This window comes from Thamnophis sirtalis, unplaced genomic scaffold (genome assembly GCF_051295495.1).
Source record: "Thamnophis sirtalis isolate CommonGarterSnake01/CBP01778 unplaced genomic scaffold, rThaSir2_p1.2 scaffold_1, whole genome shotgun sequence".
NCBI lineage: Eukaryota > Metazoa > Chordata > Lepidosauria > Squamata > Natricidae > Thamnophis > Thamnophis sirtalis.
The window spans coordinates 25435353-25455445 of record NW_028261381.1 but is presented as its reverse complement, the minus strand read 5'-3'; the positions used below and the strand labels follow the sequence as shown (position 1 = coordinate 25455445).

Here is a 20093-nt window from a genome sequence, read left to right as displayed (position 1 = left end):
GTGGGTGGGCGGAACCTCCCGCCACCACTACTACCATTTTGCCCGTTCTGGACTGAACCGGCAGCAACCCTCCTCTGGTGCTCCATCACTTGAGGTTTTTAAGAAGAGATTCGACAATCACCTGTCTGAAATAGTATAGGGCAGGGGTGTCAAACTTGCTGTGTCATGTTGTCGTCAAATGACAAATCACGACTTTTCTTCCTTTGCTAAAATGGGGGTGGGGGTGGCCAGTGTGTGATGCATCTGACATGTGGGTCGCAAGTTTGACATCCCTGGTATAGGGTCTCCTGCTTGAATAGGGGATTGGACTAGAAGATCTCCAAGGTCCCATCCTATTCTGTTATTTTAATAAGCTAATTTACTGAGTCTGTTGTGTATCACTACACAACACGGAAGCATTAATCAGCTTAAATTGCAAGGCCTACAGAAATTCAAACGCATCTTCAGAAAAAGAAAGAAACACCTCCCCAACTCAAAAAAACAGATGTATTTACAGTAGAAAGGCTTAGCAAGCACGGAAGGCTACTGGTCAGCAGGGATGAGAAGAACCAATGGCAAAAAGGATATGGATTTAAGTAAGGTTGGAGAAAGAAGTATTTGCTTGAAGTCAACTGGTTCTGCATGAGAGCATCTGGGAATCACTTCTGAAGCAGCTGCATGGACTTTACAAAAGGCACAGCTGCTTTTACAGCTGGAAAAGAGATGGCTCATTTCTGTCCCCAAAGGGGACAGTGCTTTTAGTGATTTGCATAGCATTAAAATGGAAAGAGTCTGCCAACAGTGGCATGTTGCGCTGTAACATTTTGCTGCAGGGACTCATCCCTACCAGAGCCACATTCTAAAGAGTGAAACTGACTTGGTTTCTTCAGGGCTTAGATCCAACCCATACCGGGTGTCAGCAGAAAGGTTCTGCAATATCTATGCTCTACAAATTTCACTTCATTTTGGCTTGTCACCAATCCTTTTTGGAAACACTGGACACTGCGGCAGGAAGAAAAAAAATAGGAAAACCTACATGGATGGGTTTCTTCTCGTATTTTGGGGGGTCCAAGCAAATGGCTATCTCAGTGATATCTACAGAGGTCTACCATTTTTTTTAAAAAAATATTCAGTTTATAAAATATTGGCTCCAGAGAGTGTTGCCGACTCTCCCCATATCTAAATGACTCTGCGCGAAGTACAGGAAAAGATGTAGAAAGCACTCGCCTGCAAAAGGGTGCCAGCAGAGTATTCCTTGTCTTCAAGGACAAGTTTTGAGCCGTACCAGAAGGCCAGCGCATAGCACAGGAAAATGATGCACCAAATGTAACCTGTGAAAAATCCCATTATGATTCCCTTTCTGATCCCCCAGTTTTGAGCAAACACCAGATTTTTGTTGTATCTGTAAAAAGAAAGAAAAATAAAAAAGAGGACATTAAAAAAAACACAATTTCTGATTGATTCAAATGAAGGATCACTTGCTAGAGTTCATTGCTGAAAAATAAGTACTGGGATATTTTATAGGAAAACTGCTTGTCATGTGGTGTCATAGCCCATTCTCTGCATTTCCAAGAAAGGCTGGGAAAGAACCTTGTGTCCGGCCTGCAGCCATCTTTTTTGGGGGGATCTTTGGCCTGCCACACTTTCTATTATTCTACTATGCATTTTCTATTGTGGGAAAATGGGAGGGGAGATTGTACGGAGTTGGATGCTATGTAGCCATAACAAAATTCTTTCTAGAAAGCCAAGGTCATCCTTTGTCTTTTCACTTCTGCACCTGACCGTGCATGGCAGTGGAAGATTGGACCATGGGATGGACTTGTGGGTGTGGGGGCAAGATCCTGAACTTTCAACTGGTGGGGAAAACTGGGAAGCTTTCAGATTCAGGTTTTCCCAGATGTGCCAACATGGCTCTCTTAATAAATTGGAACTTTGAGCAATACTTTTTGCCTTGGACTCTGGTGTACTTTTGGATGCTATTTGGAACCTTGACACCTTGCCTAAATTCTGATGATTTGCTGACCAATCAGTAACTAGGTTTGCATATGAGGCAGAGCTGAGTTGCTAATTTTTTTTACTACCGGTTCGGGTGTGCTCCCTCAAACGCGCAACACTTCTGCGCATGCGCAGAAGAGTCCAGGTGGGTGGGCAGAGCCTCCCACCACTGCTACTACCGGTTCAGCTGATCCAGGCTGAACCGGCAGCAACCCACATCTGATATGAGGCTAAGTCATAATGTGATCTGTTTAATTTTGGTTTAGCATATGCTCAGCCATTGTGGTTACTAGCCTTTGGTTTACCACCTTATTTGTTGCACATATTAATCAAAAACTATGGTCAAATACCCATTGCCTAGCACACGGGTGGGGAACTATGGCCCTTTTATGACTTATGGACTTCAACTTCCAGCTCAGGAATTCTGGGAGTTGAAGTCCACAAGTCATGAAGGGTCCATAGTTCCCCACCTCTGGCTTAGCACTATGGGCCAGGTAGGAACCAGACACCATAAGGCCTACTTTCTACTAGGCCTACCATTCTACTTTGTTATTACATTATACTAGCTGGATACCCATGCTTCATGATGAAACCATGTGATTGGGCTATGCAGGATAAATTGGCTCAGTGGTGGTTGGTGATTGAAACATATAAGAGAACATCATTCTTGCTGCCTTGAGTCCGGAAGCAGATCCATAAGTGGACATTTTGGTGAGATACCGACGTTTAGTACTGTAAGGAACCTCAGACCGCTCCTGAGTGAAGATGTGGAACATCTGCCAGTTTGAACTGAGGTAACGGTATGTGAGGCAATTGGCAGTTGGAACAGAATTCTTTTCAGGTTGGAAACAGGAGTAGAATGTCTAACTCCTTAGCATCAGAACATGTTAATATAAGGTAACTGGCAGTTGGAGCAGAGTTCTTTTCAGGTGGGGAGGGGGAGTAGAACTCCTTAGCATCAAAGTGTGTTAATTAATGTATAAGAAATTCTAATGATCTGATGGTCATTTTAAAAAATCCTTTCTTGGTGAGCATCTAGAAGTCAAAAGGAACATACGTGCCAAATTTCAAGTTTGTAGGCTTTATGGTTCTGCAGGTTTTGTGATGAGTGAAAGGTATTTGCCTTTTATATAGAGAGATAACAATAAAGTAAGTCTGGGAGAGATTATTTCTCATTCACACTTATCACAAAGAAAGTCAAGACAGAGGAGAGTTGAGTTTCTCCCACACACTCTCCTATCTTTCTGGGCTAAGTAGATGTTTCCCTAATGGCTGTTGCATTATTCAAAGCTAACTAACTCCATGTTCTTACAAAAGCATAATGGATGAAGCCATCCACTTTGCAAAAGAGCGAATTAAGGGCACCACAGGATTCATGTAGATTAAAGCTGCTTTCTAGGTCCGCACCACACATGAGGCAAAGCACAAGTTGGTTTTCGGCGGATTCCAGGTGAGCTAAGAAAATTTTGATACTGGCAACAAAAGAATAATTACCATCACATCTGATGCTAGTCTAATTAAGAAGGCTGTGTGACAGGTAGCACACATGCTCACCAGAGGTGGTATTCAGCAGGTTCTGACCAGTTCTGGAGAACCAGTTGCGGAAATGTTCAGTAGTTTGGAGAACTGGTAAATACCACCTCTGACTGGCCCCGCCCCCATCTATTCTCTTTCTCCTGAGTCCCAGCTGATTGGGAGGAAATGGGGATTTTGCAGTAGTCTTCCCTCTGCCATGCCCACCAAGCCACGCCTACAGAACCGGTAGTAAAAATTATTGAATCCCATCACTAATACTCACCTATCTAATACTTGGCCAACTGTATAATATTACTGGTACAATCAAAGCAGCTAAATCTGAGGAAGCCTTTCCATTTCATGCATCTAGCACAAGAAACTAGAATAAAAACACAGTGTCTTCCTAGACACAGCTTTAGTCTATTACTGCTAGAAAGAGCTTGTTTTCAATTGTCACAATAAATATTCATGTTTAGCCCTTAAGCAATCATGGCCTGTTTCAATTCAGCTGACTTCTTTGGTGCTCAGAAACAAACTTGATATATAATGCAACCAACCTTTCAACTTCTTTTTTCTCTCCTCCAAATGCAGACACAGTTCGGATCGATGAGAGCACTTCATCAGCGATGGCCCCAGCTTTTGCATAAGCCTTTAATTCTAGACCTGTCAACTTTGCCACAGACTTTAACACAACAAAAACAAGAAGAATGAATGTGGCACAAAGTCACTTTTTAAAGGTTGGTGTTGTACAGGCCAAAATCTAACTCGGCGTATTTCAGACTTGGCCAGTTTAAGATGGGTGAACTTTCACTCCCATTCTGAGAGGTTCTAAGTGGCCAGGTTTTACTTTTTTTAAAAAAACCCACTGGTCTAACTAAATTACTTAATTAATGAAACATCAGCACCCTATTTTGTGCCTTTGGAGAATCTGCTTGTTAGGAAGTTTTTCTCCAGCCTTCTGGCTTCGTGGAAAACTTCTGTGTAAGTACAGCTGAGATAAGTTAAAAGCTTGCCTTTGCAGAGACAAAAATTCAAGGTGATGACCATGTTGATTAAACAAGAAACACTGACTCCGCATTGACGTATGAAGCAGCAAAGAGTCGTGAGGTCCTTGAAAGGTGACTCCACCTTCTGTAATATAAGCTGTCATACATCAAGAGTTCTCTCCCTTGGTTGCATGAAACAAAAGAAAATGTTGTATGCATATGGAAGCCAGTGGTGGTTCAGGCTCTAGATTAGAAACCAAGAGACTGTGAGTTCTAGTCCTGCCCTAGGCCTGAGGTTCACTAAATCAGGGGTCTCCAACCTTGGCAGTGATGGGTTCCGGATCCCGTTCCAACCAGTACAGTTTGAATGGGCCTGGAAGAGTCCACATGGACGTGTGCAGCGTGTGCATGCGTCTTAGCATCTCCACGAGCCTCTGCAATGTTCCAGCTGCTCAGCGGAGCATCCCACAGGTGCTGTACATGCCGTGCGCATGCACAGAATCCCCGAAGACTTAAAAGACCAGTAAGGAGCTCGGGCGGGCGGGTGGGACCTCTGGAGCATCATACCTGAATGGTATCCAGTGCTCCGGGCAGGCTCCGGTACACCCATGCCGGGACGTACCACCTGCATCCCACCACTGAACCCTGGCCACCTTAAGACCTGTGGACTTCAACTTCCAGAATTCCTCAGCCAACTGGCTGAGGAATTCTGGGAGTTGAAGTCCACAGGTCTGAAAGTGGCAAAGTTTGGAGACCCCTGCGCTAAATGATTTGGGGTCAGTTCTTCCTTGCTTTCTTCCTTCTCCGGAATAAAGAAATGGCAAATCAATGGTTCCTTGAGGTGCCCCACCTATCAGTTCTTATAAGGAACAACAAAAATTACTGCTAGGAAATTGTGCCAAAGAAATGGCTGCTAACTTTTTTAAAAAAGCAGTAGTAAATGGTATGATGGAGGGTTACCAAGGCACTTCCTGAAATGGTCCATAACTTAGAAATCTTTCCCCAACTTCCCTTAATTGGGGGAATCTCCCCACCACCACCACCACATATCCCCAAATCCCTTTAAGTAAGCTCTTTCAATAAGTAAGGACATTCTTCCATACCAGGCCAATTATGCCAGCTCCGATGCCAATTAGAGGACTGACTGCAATAATAACCAAGGTCAGCTTCCAGCCTCTGACAAATCCTAGCAGGAATCCACAAACAAAGGTGGTGAAGCGCTGGATAAAGATTGCGACTTGATCAGCAATAGCATCGTTTATTTTATTAACGTCACTGTGGAGAACAAGAAAAGTTGAAGCAGCAGATCCATTGGGCCTTCATTGCAATTCCCAATGCGCACAAAATGATCATCGCTCCTTTTTCACGGGGGCGGGGGGGAAGGGATGTGGACGAGGATGATGTATGGTGGTAGTTATTCATTTGATCACTCTTTTATCTGAGGAGTTTGTTTCCTGCATATAAGATTAACCTTAAACTCGGTGCAGGCAGAAGGGCTTATACATTTCCAAGTATTTTGCCCTGCTGGAATTTTCTATGAAAGATTAATTCTGACAGGATTGGGGGGGGGGCGGGAGAGAGGTTGAAAGGATCATATTTCTTCTGGCCAAATGGACGCTTCTCAGATATTTTTGACCATCTAGCAAAACAGATTAGCTCCATGTGATTTGACCACTTTCTGCCAGATCTAGGGTTGTCTCTATTTTTATTACACACTATCCAATAACCTGGTGTTGCCTGGGTATTTATTTATAGGGGGGAAATGTACAGATCAAACCTAATTTCTAATGTTGGATTTTCCCCCTTACCAGAGGGAGCTCCCTTGTGGAATACTGTGAAGCAGTTATCATGGCAACTCCACTGTGCTATACAGTGGAAGCCATTTTATGGCAGTACAGTAGAAGCTATTTTAAGGCACAACAGGCTGTATCTTAACAGAACACACACCCTGAGGGGTTTTAGGGGTGTTTTACCCCACACAGTATTTTTTCCAGAGAGTAAGTCATCTGTTTGGTTGAAATTGCTCAAGGCATTCCAGAGTTATGCTGAAACACACAAACACACACACACACACACACACACACACACACACACACACAGATTGACATCTCAATGGTCCTGTGAAATATTGGCAAGAAACAGGGCCTCTCAAGCAGGTGGTAATGGCAGGGCTGGCCCTATCAACATCAACAGAAATAATTTTTTAAAACCTTCCCTGACTTTCCAGAGACTGTTTATTGGCATGTAGTCCTGTCAGTGGCTATCTCAGGTTACTCACTCAGAAATCCGTGTATTGAGTTCCCCCACTGATGTACAATCAAACCAGCCTATGTCCATCCTCATGATTTTCCTAAAATAGGCTTTTCGGATCTGTTGGGTCTGATGAGCAGCTGACATTACCCACAAACAGATCTGACAACAACAACAAAAAGAGCGGGATGGGGTGGAGAAACACTATTAGAAGATGGATAAACTTTCCTTGATTACTGAAAAACAATGCCAAACTGATTGGGCAGTAATATAAATGGAAAATAATCATAATCTCAGTATTCTTAGCGCTGATTTTATGCCTTCTGCTACCATTATCTTGCAACCGGTGGTAAGCCAATTTTTGCAGTGATATCATAATGCCCATTAAATGAAGTGTCGTAACAAGGACCAACTCCTTACAATGTTTTTCTTCATCACGTTATTCCTTTTCAATTTGACTTTTTTCTTTCAACTGCATAGATAGATTATGTTGAAGGATCTTTTTTGGCCTGCAATGGATCCCTGTGTTTTATAAGAAAAGTAATGTCTATTCCAGGGATGTCAAACTCAAAGTCAGCAGGCCGTATCTGGCCCACTGGGTGCTTAAATCTGGCCCATGGGGCTGGCCTAGAAATAGCAAAGAACTGGCCTGTGGTGTCTCTGCTAGTGAAAACAGTGCCCCATTTTCAGGCTGGACGGCCTCCTGCAGCACTCTGCCAGCGAAAATGGGGCCATTTTGTGCTGCAGGATGACATTCAGGCTGAAAACAGGGCATGCGGGGGTGGTAAAAAGCCCCTCGTGCCCCATTTTGACTGGCAGAGTGTTGCAGGAGGCTGTATATGTCTATATTCTCCCCCAGCCAGCGAAGAACTACAATGTTGATCTATGTTGTGGCCCACCAGACTCAGACAGTGAGGAGGTTGGGCCAATCCTAGAGTCTGGGGAAGGCTCTGATGAGCGCTCGCCATTGGAGGCAGAGATGGAGCCAGTGCAGACAGTTATCAGCTGCCTTTGGAGTCGAATATCAGTGGGGCAGAAGAACAGCTGGAGCCTGTTCTCGATGTGCGCATGCACAGAGCTGCCAGGAGAAGGGAACAGCTAAGGAACAAGGGCCGACTCGGGAGTAAAGGCACAGGTGGACAGTGAATGGCCCCTCCCATAGTGAATAAAGAGAAGCGAAAGGGGAGGAGAGTTTACAGGAGACAATAAGTTCAATTCATTAGGGTGAAGATCTGTTCCTGACTTCTTGCCAAGTAATTGCTGCTACAGTATGGCGTTTGGAAGATATCGGCCTGGCAGCTCTCCAAGCCTGATAAAAATCTGTAATTGTGAAAGATTGTTGGCCGGAACTTCGCTGGAGAGGAATTCCCTTTAACCTAAATAAAAGAGGTTTTATCAGGATGAGGAGTCAGTTTCATGCTCTTGGGAAGCCAAAGTCAGAACAATCCAGCCCACAAAGAAATCCAGCTTGACACCCCTGGTCTATTCAGTCACCTCAGCCCCAAAGCTGATATTAGTTCCAAGGCAGTACAAAAAATTGTCCCTGATCAAAACGTAGAAGTCATGTAATTCCTATTTCCACAAAGATTTTGTAGGGGCAAATTTTTTAAAAAACCGTTTTTTTGCACTCTGCAGACCTCCCCAAAATGTCCTGTTTTTCACGAAAACGGGCCAAGATTTTTTTCCAAAAAAAAGGGCATGAATAGCCTTTAGGAGGCTTGTAGGGTGCTCGGGAAGGAGGACAAAAATGAGCAAAAAGGGCCTGTTTTTCGTGAAAACGGGCCTGTTTCCCCCCAAAAACAGTGGCATGCAAGGCCTTTAGGAGGCTTATGGAGTGCTCCTGGGGGCTGGGGGAGCAAAATTGAGCAAAAAATTGCCCATTTTTTGCTCATTTCTGCCCTCCCCCAACCCTCAGGAACACTCTGAAAACCTCTTAAAAGCTATGCGCGGCCATTTTGATGAAGGAGGCAGGGTTTGGGGAGGCAAAAAAATGCTGTATTAAGTGTATAAAACGCACCCAGATTTTCAGCCTCTTTTTTGAAGGGGAAAGGGGTGCGTCTTAAACTTTGATAAATACGGTAACTGACTTTTCTTCTGGAGTGGGGTGGGAAATGAAGGACTAGAAGTAAATACTGACTTGGAGGTATCCAAGCACCAGAACAGCAAATCCTGTTCCTGCATAGGAACTTGCAAAATAGATCATTTGACTTTCAATATCCAGCAACCTATGAAGAAAAGAAGAAAAATTAATCAGGACCGAAACATCTCAAGAGCCAAGCCCCATGAAAAGCCCATTTTATTTGGGGTTAAATAAATATAAGCAAAGGATATAATTTTGGAATTCCAAGGTTATATTCTAAGGTTTACAAGGGATGCGGTGGCTCAGTGGCTAATAGCAATAGCAGTTAGACTTATATACCGCTTCATAGGGCTTTCAGCCCTCTCTAAGCGGTTTACAGAGTCAGCATATTGCCCCCACAATCTAGGTCCTCATTTTACCCACCTCGGAAGGATGGAAGGCTGAGTCAACCTTGAGCCGGTGAGATTTGAACTGCCGAACTGCAGCTAGCAGTCAGCAGAAATGGCCTGCAGTACTGCACTCTACCCACTGCGCCATCTCGGCTCTTATCTCAGCTAAGACGCTGAGCTTGTTGATCAGCAGTTCAGTGGGTCAAATCCCTAGCGCCGTGTAACGGAGTGAGCTTGTCTCAGCTTCTGCCAACCTAGAAGTTCAAAAGCATGTAAAAATGGAAGTAGAAAAATAGGAACCACCTTTGGTAGGAAGATAACAACATTCTGTGCGCCTTCGGCATTTAGTCATGCTAGCCACATGACCATGGAGACGTCTTCGGACAGCACTGGCTCTTTGGCTTTGAAATGGAGATGAGCACTGCCCCCTAGAGTCGGGAATGACTAGCACATATGTGCGAGGGGAACCTTCACCTTTACCTTTAAGGTTTATCATTTTAGCGAATCAATTGAAATGTACGGATCAAATTGGCTGAACGAATAGTGCGGCAACTGGAATTGTCTTAGGACCAACTACAGGAGCTGAATTGATTGCTCAAAGATCATTCATGAATCCACGGAGGGCAGAATAATTCACAGCATGAGCGTAGAATGAAAAAATAAAATGACTTTAATAGACAGTTTGTCAAAACGGAGCCATCCATTTTCTGTTTCTGTAACTCCGCACCAGCATTAAAGGGTGATTTATTTAAAAATAAAGAGCAAAGCAGGAAAAATAATCAGAATTCTTTCTTTTTTAAAGTGCTTTAATTTCAAACGGCAATACTGACAAGGATGCTTTTAAATGCCAAATATCCAATAACATGCATTACCCATATGCATTACCATATGCCAGTGATTGCACTGTGAAAGCAGGCACTTTCCTAAGGCTACAGAAAATTTATACACTCTTGAATTTCAGACCTTTATGGGATGATGACAGTAGGACACTGTTTTAAGCAGTTACAGTTTTAGGAATTAAAACTCTCCTGATTTCACTAACAAATTAAAGGGCAGTATTTGCATATATTCAATAAGATGGGGGGGGGGGTATGCAATTTTTACAGTTCCCTTTCCTGGGGGCAGCAAGGAGAGAAGATGCTTCCGAGTAAGTACGGTGACCTGAGAACTTGAAAATCAATATGCAGTCAATTAATTCAAATTCATTTTAAATTTTGTTGTAATTAGATTCACATTAAAAAATGTGTGATTTGAAAGGGCATGGCTCTGTTCCAAAAACTGACCAACCTTCTTCAAAGATTACATTCAAAAAGAAAATAGTCAATTGAGTATAATTAAGGAGACATCATGCCACCTACAGCTATTTCAATTTTGATCAGGATAAGGTGAACACACGGGCCATGAAGAAATACAGCTCTGCATCAGAGGTGGGTTGCTACCAGTTCGCACCGGTTTGGGCGAACTGGTAGTGGAGATTGCGACTGGGTCGCCAAACCAGCAGGTACGGCAGGCTGGCCATGTCCCTGAACTGGTTCCCCAGTCACCCATGCTGTTGCCAGAATATTTTTTGTCATTTTATAATAGTCTGTGCATGTACAAAACAATTCAAAGGCAATGCGCATGCACAAGTAACACACAGTGTGCATGTGCGCAAAGGGAACCAGCAGTAATGTTGACAGCAACCCACCCCTGCTCTGCATTTCTTTTGTGGCCTATCCTGATATTGCCTATTATTACACTGTTGGAAGAAATATCCATCTGCTTCAGTTCCAACCCAGGATAAAGACACTGGAAAAATAGAGGCTGATTGGACAGAGGGTTTAATGGTGACAGAACCACCAAGCACATGGTCCAGGTGTAGCTGACCACTTGGAGTTGAGAGTGAGGGATATGTATGTGTGTGTGTGTTTGTGTGTGTGTTTGTATGTGTGTGTGTATGTGTGTGTGTTTGTATGTGTGTGTGTATGTGTGTGTGTGTGTATATATATATACACACACACACCAGCTATATATATATAAAGATTTTTACGACCCCCGGTATGCTCAAATGTGGGAGGAAGATCACTACTTCCATTCTCTGTCCTTCGGCTCGTCACAAGAGACCATCCAGGCAGAAACCCAATATTTTTACTGTTGCCTTTTTGTTACATTTTTTTTTGTATTAGTGTATTAGTATATATACATACATACATACACACATACACACAGACCTTCTTTTGGGCTTTGCACTTGAGCTTACTGTTCCTGTACAAAAACATGTATTCTATTGGCTGCTGTAGGGGTCATAGCAAAAGGGACGCAGTGGCTCAGTGGCTAAGATGCTGATCTTGTTGACCAGAAAGGTCGGCCGTTCAGCGGTTTGAATTCCTAGTGCCACATAACAGAGTGAGCTCCCATTACTTGTACCAGCTTCTGCCAACATAGCAGTTCGAAAGCATGTAAAAATGCAAGTAGAAAAATAGGAACCACCTTTGGTGGGAAGGTAACAGTGTTCTGCTCCTTTGGCGTTTAGTCATGCCAGCCACATGACCATGGAGACATCTTTGGACAGCGCTGGCTCTTCGGCTTTGAAACAGAAATGAACACTGCTCCCTAGAGTCGGGAATAACTAGCACATGTGTGCGAGGGGAAGCTTTATCTTTACCTTTAGGGGTCATAGCTAATTTTGTAGGTTGTCTGAATCCCAGGTTTGGTTGAAGTTTACTGCGTGATACAATGTTTCCAAGTAATGGGTTAATCCTATTATGTCCTGGAGGGTCATGTCTTAATCCCATCACCCTGGAGCTGGAAGTCTTTTGTCTTGTAGATAGCACATGGTCCAGGTGCAGCTGACCACTTGGAGTTGAGAGTGAGGGGTATGTATGGCTGGCCATACATACATGTAGATAGGCTGGCCCAGTACTGCTGGGGCTATTAAGAAAGGTGGGAGCTGCTTTCCAAGAGCATGTTTCTCCTTTAGGGAAATATAATATTCTGCCTTTTTAAAATATTTCTCAAAATACTTCATTCTTCTAGAAGTGGTGACTTCCCTCAACACTTTGCTAACAAAGCAAGTCCACAATTGTAATCTTACAGAAATCAAAGCATCTCCAAGAAGTCACTCTATCTCTATGTATATTAATGTACAACCTGCCATTTCCCAAAAAATAACCCCATCCCTATTTAAGATATGATCCCAAAGCAGAAAACAACTAATTCTCTTCTTTTTCTAATATCCCTTGTTGATACTTTCTCCACCTTTCCTTTAGGATATAGGGATAAAAAAAATCTTCCATCTATTCAAACAGTGGGATAGTTAAATAGAATGGAGGAAGAAAAGATCCAAAATCCACTTTCTAGCTTTTCTTTCCGACAACACTGGCTTTGGTATTTTCTCAGCAAGGACTCCCATAATAGGTTGATGATTTGCATATAAATGAGGTAGAGCTTAATATTGGCTTTCTAAAGTTCCAGGTTTATTACAGCCTCTATTCCTTCACTAAATATTTAAGACCGGACAAATGTTTCCCATTCAATACACTATATTACTCTTAGAGGTAGTATAGTCTTGTTTAGTGACCACAATTGGGACTGGCAAGTTGGTCATTAAGCAAAACAGTCATTAAGTGAAACTGCAACCGTGCTCCTGATCTTACTTCAGCTTTTATTTGCTTTACGTGATCTGTGAAGATCATAAATGGGAGGCATTTTAAAGCTACTTTTTCAACACCATTCTAACCACAAATGCCACTGAATGAAGATTGCTTATAAAGTAAACTGGTGGAGCTCAGCTTAATCATACCAACAACCTTTATCCCCAGAAACACTACGACATGGCTCTTTCCTCTGAATAAAATTGGCTTAAAATGATATATACACGGCCTCTTGTTCCCAAATAGAGTTAAATGAACATCAACTTTCTCCCAGTCAGGACTTCCTGCAGAAACACCAAGAATATTCAATGATGTCTGGAAAAGGATTTTCAGGTCATCTTTTTATGCAGAAACAAATAAATTACTCCTACATTACAAAAATTAAAATGGTGCAGTGGCCTAGAGGTGGAGCTCTCGCCTCACAATCAGGAGGCTGTGAGTTCGATCCTAGGTAGTGGCAGATATTTCTCTTTCTGGGCACAATGTGAACCTATCTGCTGCAAACTCTGCATTGACGACAGGAAGGCCATCCGACCAGTTAACACTCAGCTCCATTCAGTTACCACGACTCCACCCCGATGCAAGGGATGACAGGGCCATTAAAAGACAAAATACATTACAAAAATTAGATGTCATTTATAACTCAAGACAACAAACAACTATCCCATCCCAAGCACAAAACTGCTACTGAAGAAGTACACAGTGAACTTAATAAGCAAAAAACAAGAATTGTATATTACCTCCTCAACAAATGCTCTTAAAGAAACACAGTTGTCCAGTGATTCTACCCTGATACAATTCCAGCCATCATTTCAAGGTACAGGGACCCAAACATCTTACCAGCAACCCCTCCTGGAGATGCAATGTTCTGGCCCAGCCTTAGCAGAAACAAGATACAGGCTCCTTGCCACAAAAAAACCCTCTTTATTTACCTCTTGTGAATGAATGGCATTCACACCCCGAAAAGTCCAGGCAATAGTCCTTCAATTCAGTAAAAGAGCTTATCAGTTCCTTGTGATAATTGCCAGGCCCTGAGCTCCCAGCTGAAAGGCTGTAAATTAAGTTCAGGCAAGCAGTTTCTGTGGCACGAAACAAGATGAGCAGAAATACGAACTGTTGTCTCCTATGACAACCACTCCCCTTTCCTTCTATTTATTCCCCAGCCAGGGAGAGGCTGTTCAGCGTCCACGTGTGCCTTGCTTCCCGAGTTGACTCCTTGTCCTCAGTTGTCCTCCTCTTCTAACAGCTCTGTGCATATGTGCATCTGGAACAGGCCCCAGCTGTTCTTCCTTCTCACTCATAGCAGCCTCCAAAGGCAGCTGCCTCTTCAGTGGCTGGGAAATGTCGGACGGCCCTGATTCTATCTCTGTGTCCAACACTGAGCATCCATCCGAGGCTTCCCCAGGCCCCAGAACTGGCCCAAGTTCTTCCCCAACTTCCTTATCGTCCGAGTCCGTCACCAGCTTCGCTGGCGGGCCACTACATGCAACAGGCTGCTCATTTCCATGCAGAAAAATAATATGGTTCCTTCTTCCTTGCAAAAATCAGTCATGACACATTTCAATTTGAAGACACAAAATGTAATGGAAGAAGAGGAGGCATGTTTTCAGTCTTGACGATTGAGGTCAAAGGGATTTCATTCCAGGTTCAGCGTTTTAGTTTCAGAAAAATCATCTGTAGTCTAACAAGAAAGCATCCTAACCTTTGTGGCTGCTTTAATTTTTAGCAGCACGAGATGATGTTAAACTGTGGCCTGTTATTCCCTGAGGGACTATCAGTTTTGACCTGCTCTAGTGTTAAACCGTGGGCTCATGTTCTCAAGGAGGAAAGCAAATTCGAGGGGATCTAATCTAATAGAAGAAATAAAGCTGTTCTTACAGTATTTACAAAAGAAATAAAACTAACCTGCATCTAGTGCAATCTTACTTATTCCACCACCACCCACAACACAATAAACCACACTTACAAGATTTAGTCCACCAAATACTAACAAAAACAAATGAGACTAGACGTATTCTAAATCTTACTATTATCCTATTGCTGACCATTTATTGCTGTATTCTAAAGTGATTCAATTTATACCAGCATCCTCTGACATCCTTTTAGGCTACAGTTTGTGCAGCATTTCCCTTCCACCTCTGGAACAGATTGCTCATTTGCATACGGAAGAGAGGCTCATCAAGATTTTCCTCCATATTTCTCCATAGGCTATTGGGGGAAAATTCAAAGCAACTGAAATTGCTTTGTTTTTTGGCAGAATAGGCTGAAAATAGCAGACATTAAAGTCTCTTTAATAGACATCAACCCTGACAAATTTCAACCGGTTACATTCAATGGTTTTTATCACAATTCAAAAGAAAAGAGAAATAAACAGCTTCCCCATTGCCTAGCTACACCCCTCTCCGAAGAGGGACTACACACACACACACACACACGCAAGAGAGAGAGACAGAGAGATATTAGATATAGATGATAGATAGATACATAGATAGATAGATAGATAGATAGATAGATAGATAGATAGATAGATAGATGATATAGATATAGATATAGATATAGATATAGATATAGATATAGATATAGATATAGATATAGATATAGATATAGATATAGATATAGATATAGATATAGATATAGATATAGATATAGATATAGATATAGATATAGATATAGATGATATAGATGATATAGATATAGATATAGATATAGATATAGATATAGATATAGATATAGATATAGATATAGATATAGATATAGATATAGATATAGATATAGATATAGATATAGATATAGATATAGATATAGATATAGATATAGATATAGATATAGATATAGATATAGATATAGATATAGATATAGATATCGATGATATAGATAGTGGAAATTTTGAGTAGTTTGGAGAACCAGCAAATACCACATCTGGCTGGCCCCAGAGTGGGATGGGAACCAGTAGTAAAAAATTTGAATTTCACCATTGATATAGATACAGATATGGAGACACACACACACACACACACACATTTTCTAAAACTTTGGGCTTTTAGCTGTAAATCAAATTAAGCTGAAAGTTTTCCAAAACTGTCTTGCTTTGCTGGGATATCAGGTTTGATCTGACCCCTGCTGTACAAGCTTGAATTCCCCTTCTGTGGTCTCCCGCTTCTGGGGCACCACAAGGGTTGGTATAGCGGGTTGGTAAGCCTGCCCACCTCCATGCTGCCTACCCCCCCCCCACCCCCAGGCCTTGATGGACTGCCAGGCTGAGCAGCTTCTAAGCAGGACTCAGAATAGCCAGAGGCATACTTTTTTTTAATAAAGATTTTTTTTAATTTTTGAATAAACACAAACAGAGAAAACACAAAAAAACCCACAAAACCATCTTCCATTACAAATTGTAGAAAGTGTGTCAATTGGTTACAAAAACTTCTGTGCATCCCTTCCACTGTTATCACCTACAATTCACATCAAATCATATATTTTAAATCAAATATATTTATATATATTACTATCATCATATCTCAACCTTCATTTGACTATAATTGTTTTTATGTCCTTTTATATAAAATATTCCAGATTTAAAGCAAAACCACATAATGGCATTCCATTAGCTCTTCCCAATATCATCCAGTAACATTATATCTTTATAACATGTTCTAACTAAAAATTAGTTATATTTAATAACAGTTTCTAAACCTCCTTTCGTAGTCACCATTTGCAATTTATATCAAATTTCCTCTTATCAAACCAATACATATATATCCATTATTATCATTATCAATCAATTATTTAACTGTATCCATTATCACTTCATTTTATACATAATGCTCTAAATTTAACTAAATTTTACTTAATTTATTATTATAAGCTTTCATTACATCAACCTGTGTCTTTCCAGTAATAGTGCAGTCTTATGTCTCTTGCCATTTGTGGCATTAGTATTCTGGTTATTTCCTTAGTAAGTTTTGTATTGACTTCTCTTCACAACTTATTGCATATCTTGTATAAGCTCGAAACCCTCCATCTGCTTCTTTGATCAGCTTATCTTTGGTCATCACTAGTGCTTCTGACAAAATTTCTCTCCTTAGTTCCCTCAATTCTTCTCTCTTTTCTTCTTCTGGGGTAGAGCTCCAGTCCATCTATCGCCCCTTTCCATATTCCACTCTTTCCATTTCCAACCACACTCAGTTCACTGTCAGTATCAACAATTTTCTTGTCTCTTTGTTTATTTTTTTCCTTCAGTTTTTAGAACTCTGACCTCTACTTTCTTCATTTGATGAACATCCTCAATTTTTCCATCAAATTTTACTGTTCTGCGATCTATGTTCTCCAATCTCTTCTCAATTTTCTCTGTTACTTCTAATAATTTTTGAATCTCAAACATAATCTTTTGCAATGTTAATATTTCTTTTTCATGTTGCACCATTCTTCCAACTTGTAAACACTGCCATTCTGACATTCAAAACTTTTTATTAAATTTAAAGCAAGTTCATTTATAATCTTTCAAGACAAGGCTTTGTTTTCACTCCACTCCCGCTGCCAATAAAGCTCCCGAAGAGCACCTGTATAAATAACCCATGCTCTTCTCACTATCACGCTCTGTAAACAAGCTGAGGAACCTTGAAATGCAAAGTCAAATGATCAAAGAGAAAAAAGAAAAGACAATATTTCCAAGCCTTCCAAGCCTCAAGCCTCCAAGTGTTACTTCCTTTCCTTCTGTTATTACAGCCCTCTTTGTATTCCTTTTATATCTTCTTTATATTCCAGGCTTAAAGAAAACAAAATTCTTAAATGGAACAAAAAAAACCCCATCCAATCCAGCATTATAAAAATAAGGAAAAGATTTTTAATCCAAAGGTATAAAAAAAAGAATATAAAAAATAGAAGAGAAAAACTAATCTGTTCAATTTAAAGAATAGGAAACATTTGCAAAAGTTCCATCCATAAAATAAATTTTTTTAAAAAGGATAACACACTATATAATGTAGCTTAATTTCACCACTTGTTCTCTTCTGTTTTCAAATTTAATTTAGCTTTAATTTTTTGGGGGTAGTCTCTTTTATAATAATAAGATTTCCTCACCAGACGGGCACACTTTCTCTTTTCATTTCCTCCATTCCAAAGCTGTCCCAACTTCAGCAGCTTCAATGGCTGCTTCTGTCACTGGCAAAAAGAGATTCTCCTGGATCAATCAGGGACTTTGCAGTGTCCCTGAGATCAGCAGGACATATTCTTCCCTGTCACTGTCTCTTTAGGATGGCTTAAGTCCAAAAGGACCGTCCAGCAGCAAAAGTATCGACTGCGATCTAGGAGCTCCAAGATCACACGTCGTGTCGTTGCAATGTCAGCTCCTCCTCTAGCCACAGGCATACTTTATGGGGTGCTGAAGTTTTGCTGTGCCTCATCACTGACTCTTTCAGGGGTGGCAAGATGATCTACATAGCTGGCAACATAGTACAGGGCAGAGAAAGCAGAACTGGTGGCCCAGCATCGTACAATTCCAGAGAGTGAGTCTGGTCTAGTGGTGAAGGCACCAAGCTAGAAGCCAGGCGGCTGTGAGTTCTAGTCCTGCCTTAGGGACGATAGCTGTTGTGGTGGTGGTGAAAAGAGGGGGAGAAAAGAATATTTAAGTATGTTCCCCAGCTTGATTTATTTACAAAAAATAAAAAACAATAAAAGTGGGAAATGAATAAATTAAAGAAAAACCAAATATGCAAGGCACAGAAAAGGAACAATTCTTAAAGTCCTGCCATTCCCATTTTAAAGGCAGCAACTGCTGTTTGAAGCAGCAACTGCTAGTGTTAGTTAGGCAGCCGTATCCTCACCAGAAAGAGAGGTCGGTTCAACTGCTCCCCATTCTGCAGAAAGATTAAAAATGAAATATGAGCCAAGTGGGCACCACGGTGCCATCGGCAATCTGATCTAGCTAGCCCTGAACTGTTAGCGTGCTGTGGCAAAATGGCAATAACAGGAAGACCCTGAGATGCTCAAGATGGCCGCAGCAAATGGGAAGTCAAAAGCCCACCCCTCCCTTCGTACATCAAGGCCACATGCACATCCGAAGGAATAGGACCTTGATCCCATCTGGATTTGTTCTATTTCCGTGATTTAAAGGGAGGTCCTTGGTGAGGTTTTTTTTCTCCCTCTGTAACCAGAGCTGAGTTTCCTGACACAAATGCCAGCCTCTCAGAATTATGAAGTGACACCATTTTGGCAGAGAGCTAACATGGAGGAAAAATACCCCTGGATTGGAGTTCAAAGCAGGGATGGGCTGCTGGGGGTTCGCATGGGTTTGGGTGAGCCTCTAGCTAGGATTCTGTTCAGTTTGGCAAACTCCCAAATGCCACCCCTGGTTGGCCACGGCCATCCTGCCTCTTCCCCCCCTCCCAGGAATCCCCCACGTGGCCCATTCATCATGCCAGGCAAGTGCAGGACTTGCACGGAGGCTTGGGAAGCTCTGGAAGTCCAGAAACGGGCCTGTTTTCAGCTTCTGGAGGGCCCCGGGAGCCTGGGGAAATCAGTTTTTGCCCTCCCAGAGGCTCGTGGAAAGCCTCCGGAGTCTGGGGAGGGCGAAAAATGCCCCCCTCCTGCCGTGATGCAGGAGGCTGACTAGGCCACAACCACCATGACCATGTCTACCCAGCAACAGGGCAGTGAACCCATTGCTGCAATTTTTGAAGCCCACCCCTGGTTCAAAGATTGTGCCAACTTAGGGCATAAAGGAAAAGGTATATTTGGTTCAGGGTTGAAAGATAGTGCCAAAATGGAGCAAGAGTGAAAGAGGTCTGGTAGGTGATAGCTAGCTCAGAAGGAAGAAGAGTTCTTTGGTTGAGAGAACTTAGAACTGCATCAGAAGAGAGAGAGAGAGCTTGGCAGACAGATGGCTGGCTGACAGAAGGGGCAACTGGCATGGAGGGGCTGGGCCAATGACACCAGAAAGGGCTGCCAAGGCAGCAGAGGAATTGTAACAAGAGGGGCACACAGCTTCCATTTCTGCCTTCAGATTTAATAACTCTGTCCTATTATTTTTCAAAGGGATAAAGCAGATTTTGGAGTAAGAATAAAATAAAACATTAACTGCCTGACCTATGGTATTGTATTCAGAAGGGAACGCGTGACATGCCTAGTATTTAGTCATAGTTTGCTGTTCCGAGAACTGTTTAAACGATTGTTGCTTCTTGTCAATGGAGATTCTCAATCATCCAGGTCATGGCTGTCCCAGAGGTGCTTTTCCAAAAGGCCACTGGACTTTCTTGGGTTTTTTCTTTGAAAA

The 20093-nt window shown here is 42.1% G+C and overlaps 1 protein-coding gene across 1 annotated transcript in view; it reads right to left on the bottom strand.

The window, feature by feature from the left end:
* The window catches only part of ABCB11 (ATP binding cassette subfamily B member 11), an 88638-nt gene that overhangs the window by 49854 nt on the left and 18691 nt on the right, over nt 1-20093 (bottom strand). Inside the window, exons 6-10 of the mRNA XM_087709426.1 lie at nt 8863-8950; nt 6754-6887; nt 5579-5750; nt 4047-4171; nt 1207-1381 (exon numbers count right to left, since the gene is read on the bottom strand). Coding sequence (XP_087565552.1) covers nt 1207-1381; nt 4047-4171; nt 5579-5750; nt 6754-6887; nt 8863-8950 — 694 coding nt within the window. The remainder of the gene's footprint in view (nt 1-1206; nt 1382-4046; nt 4172-5578; nt 5751-6753; nt 6888-8862; nt 8951-20093) is intronic.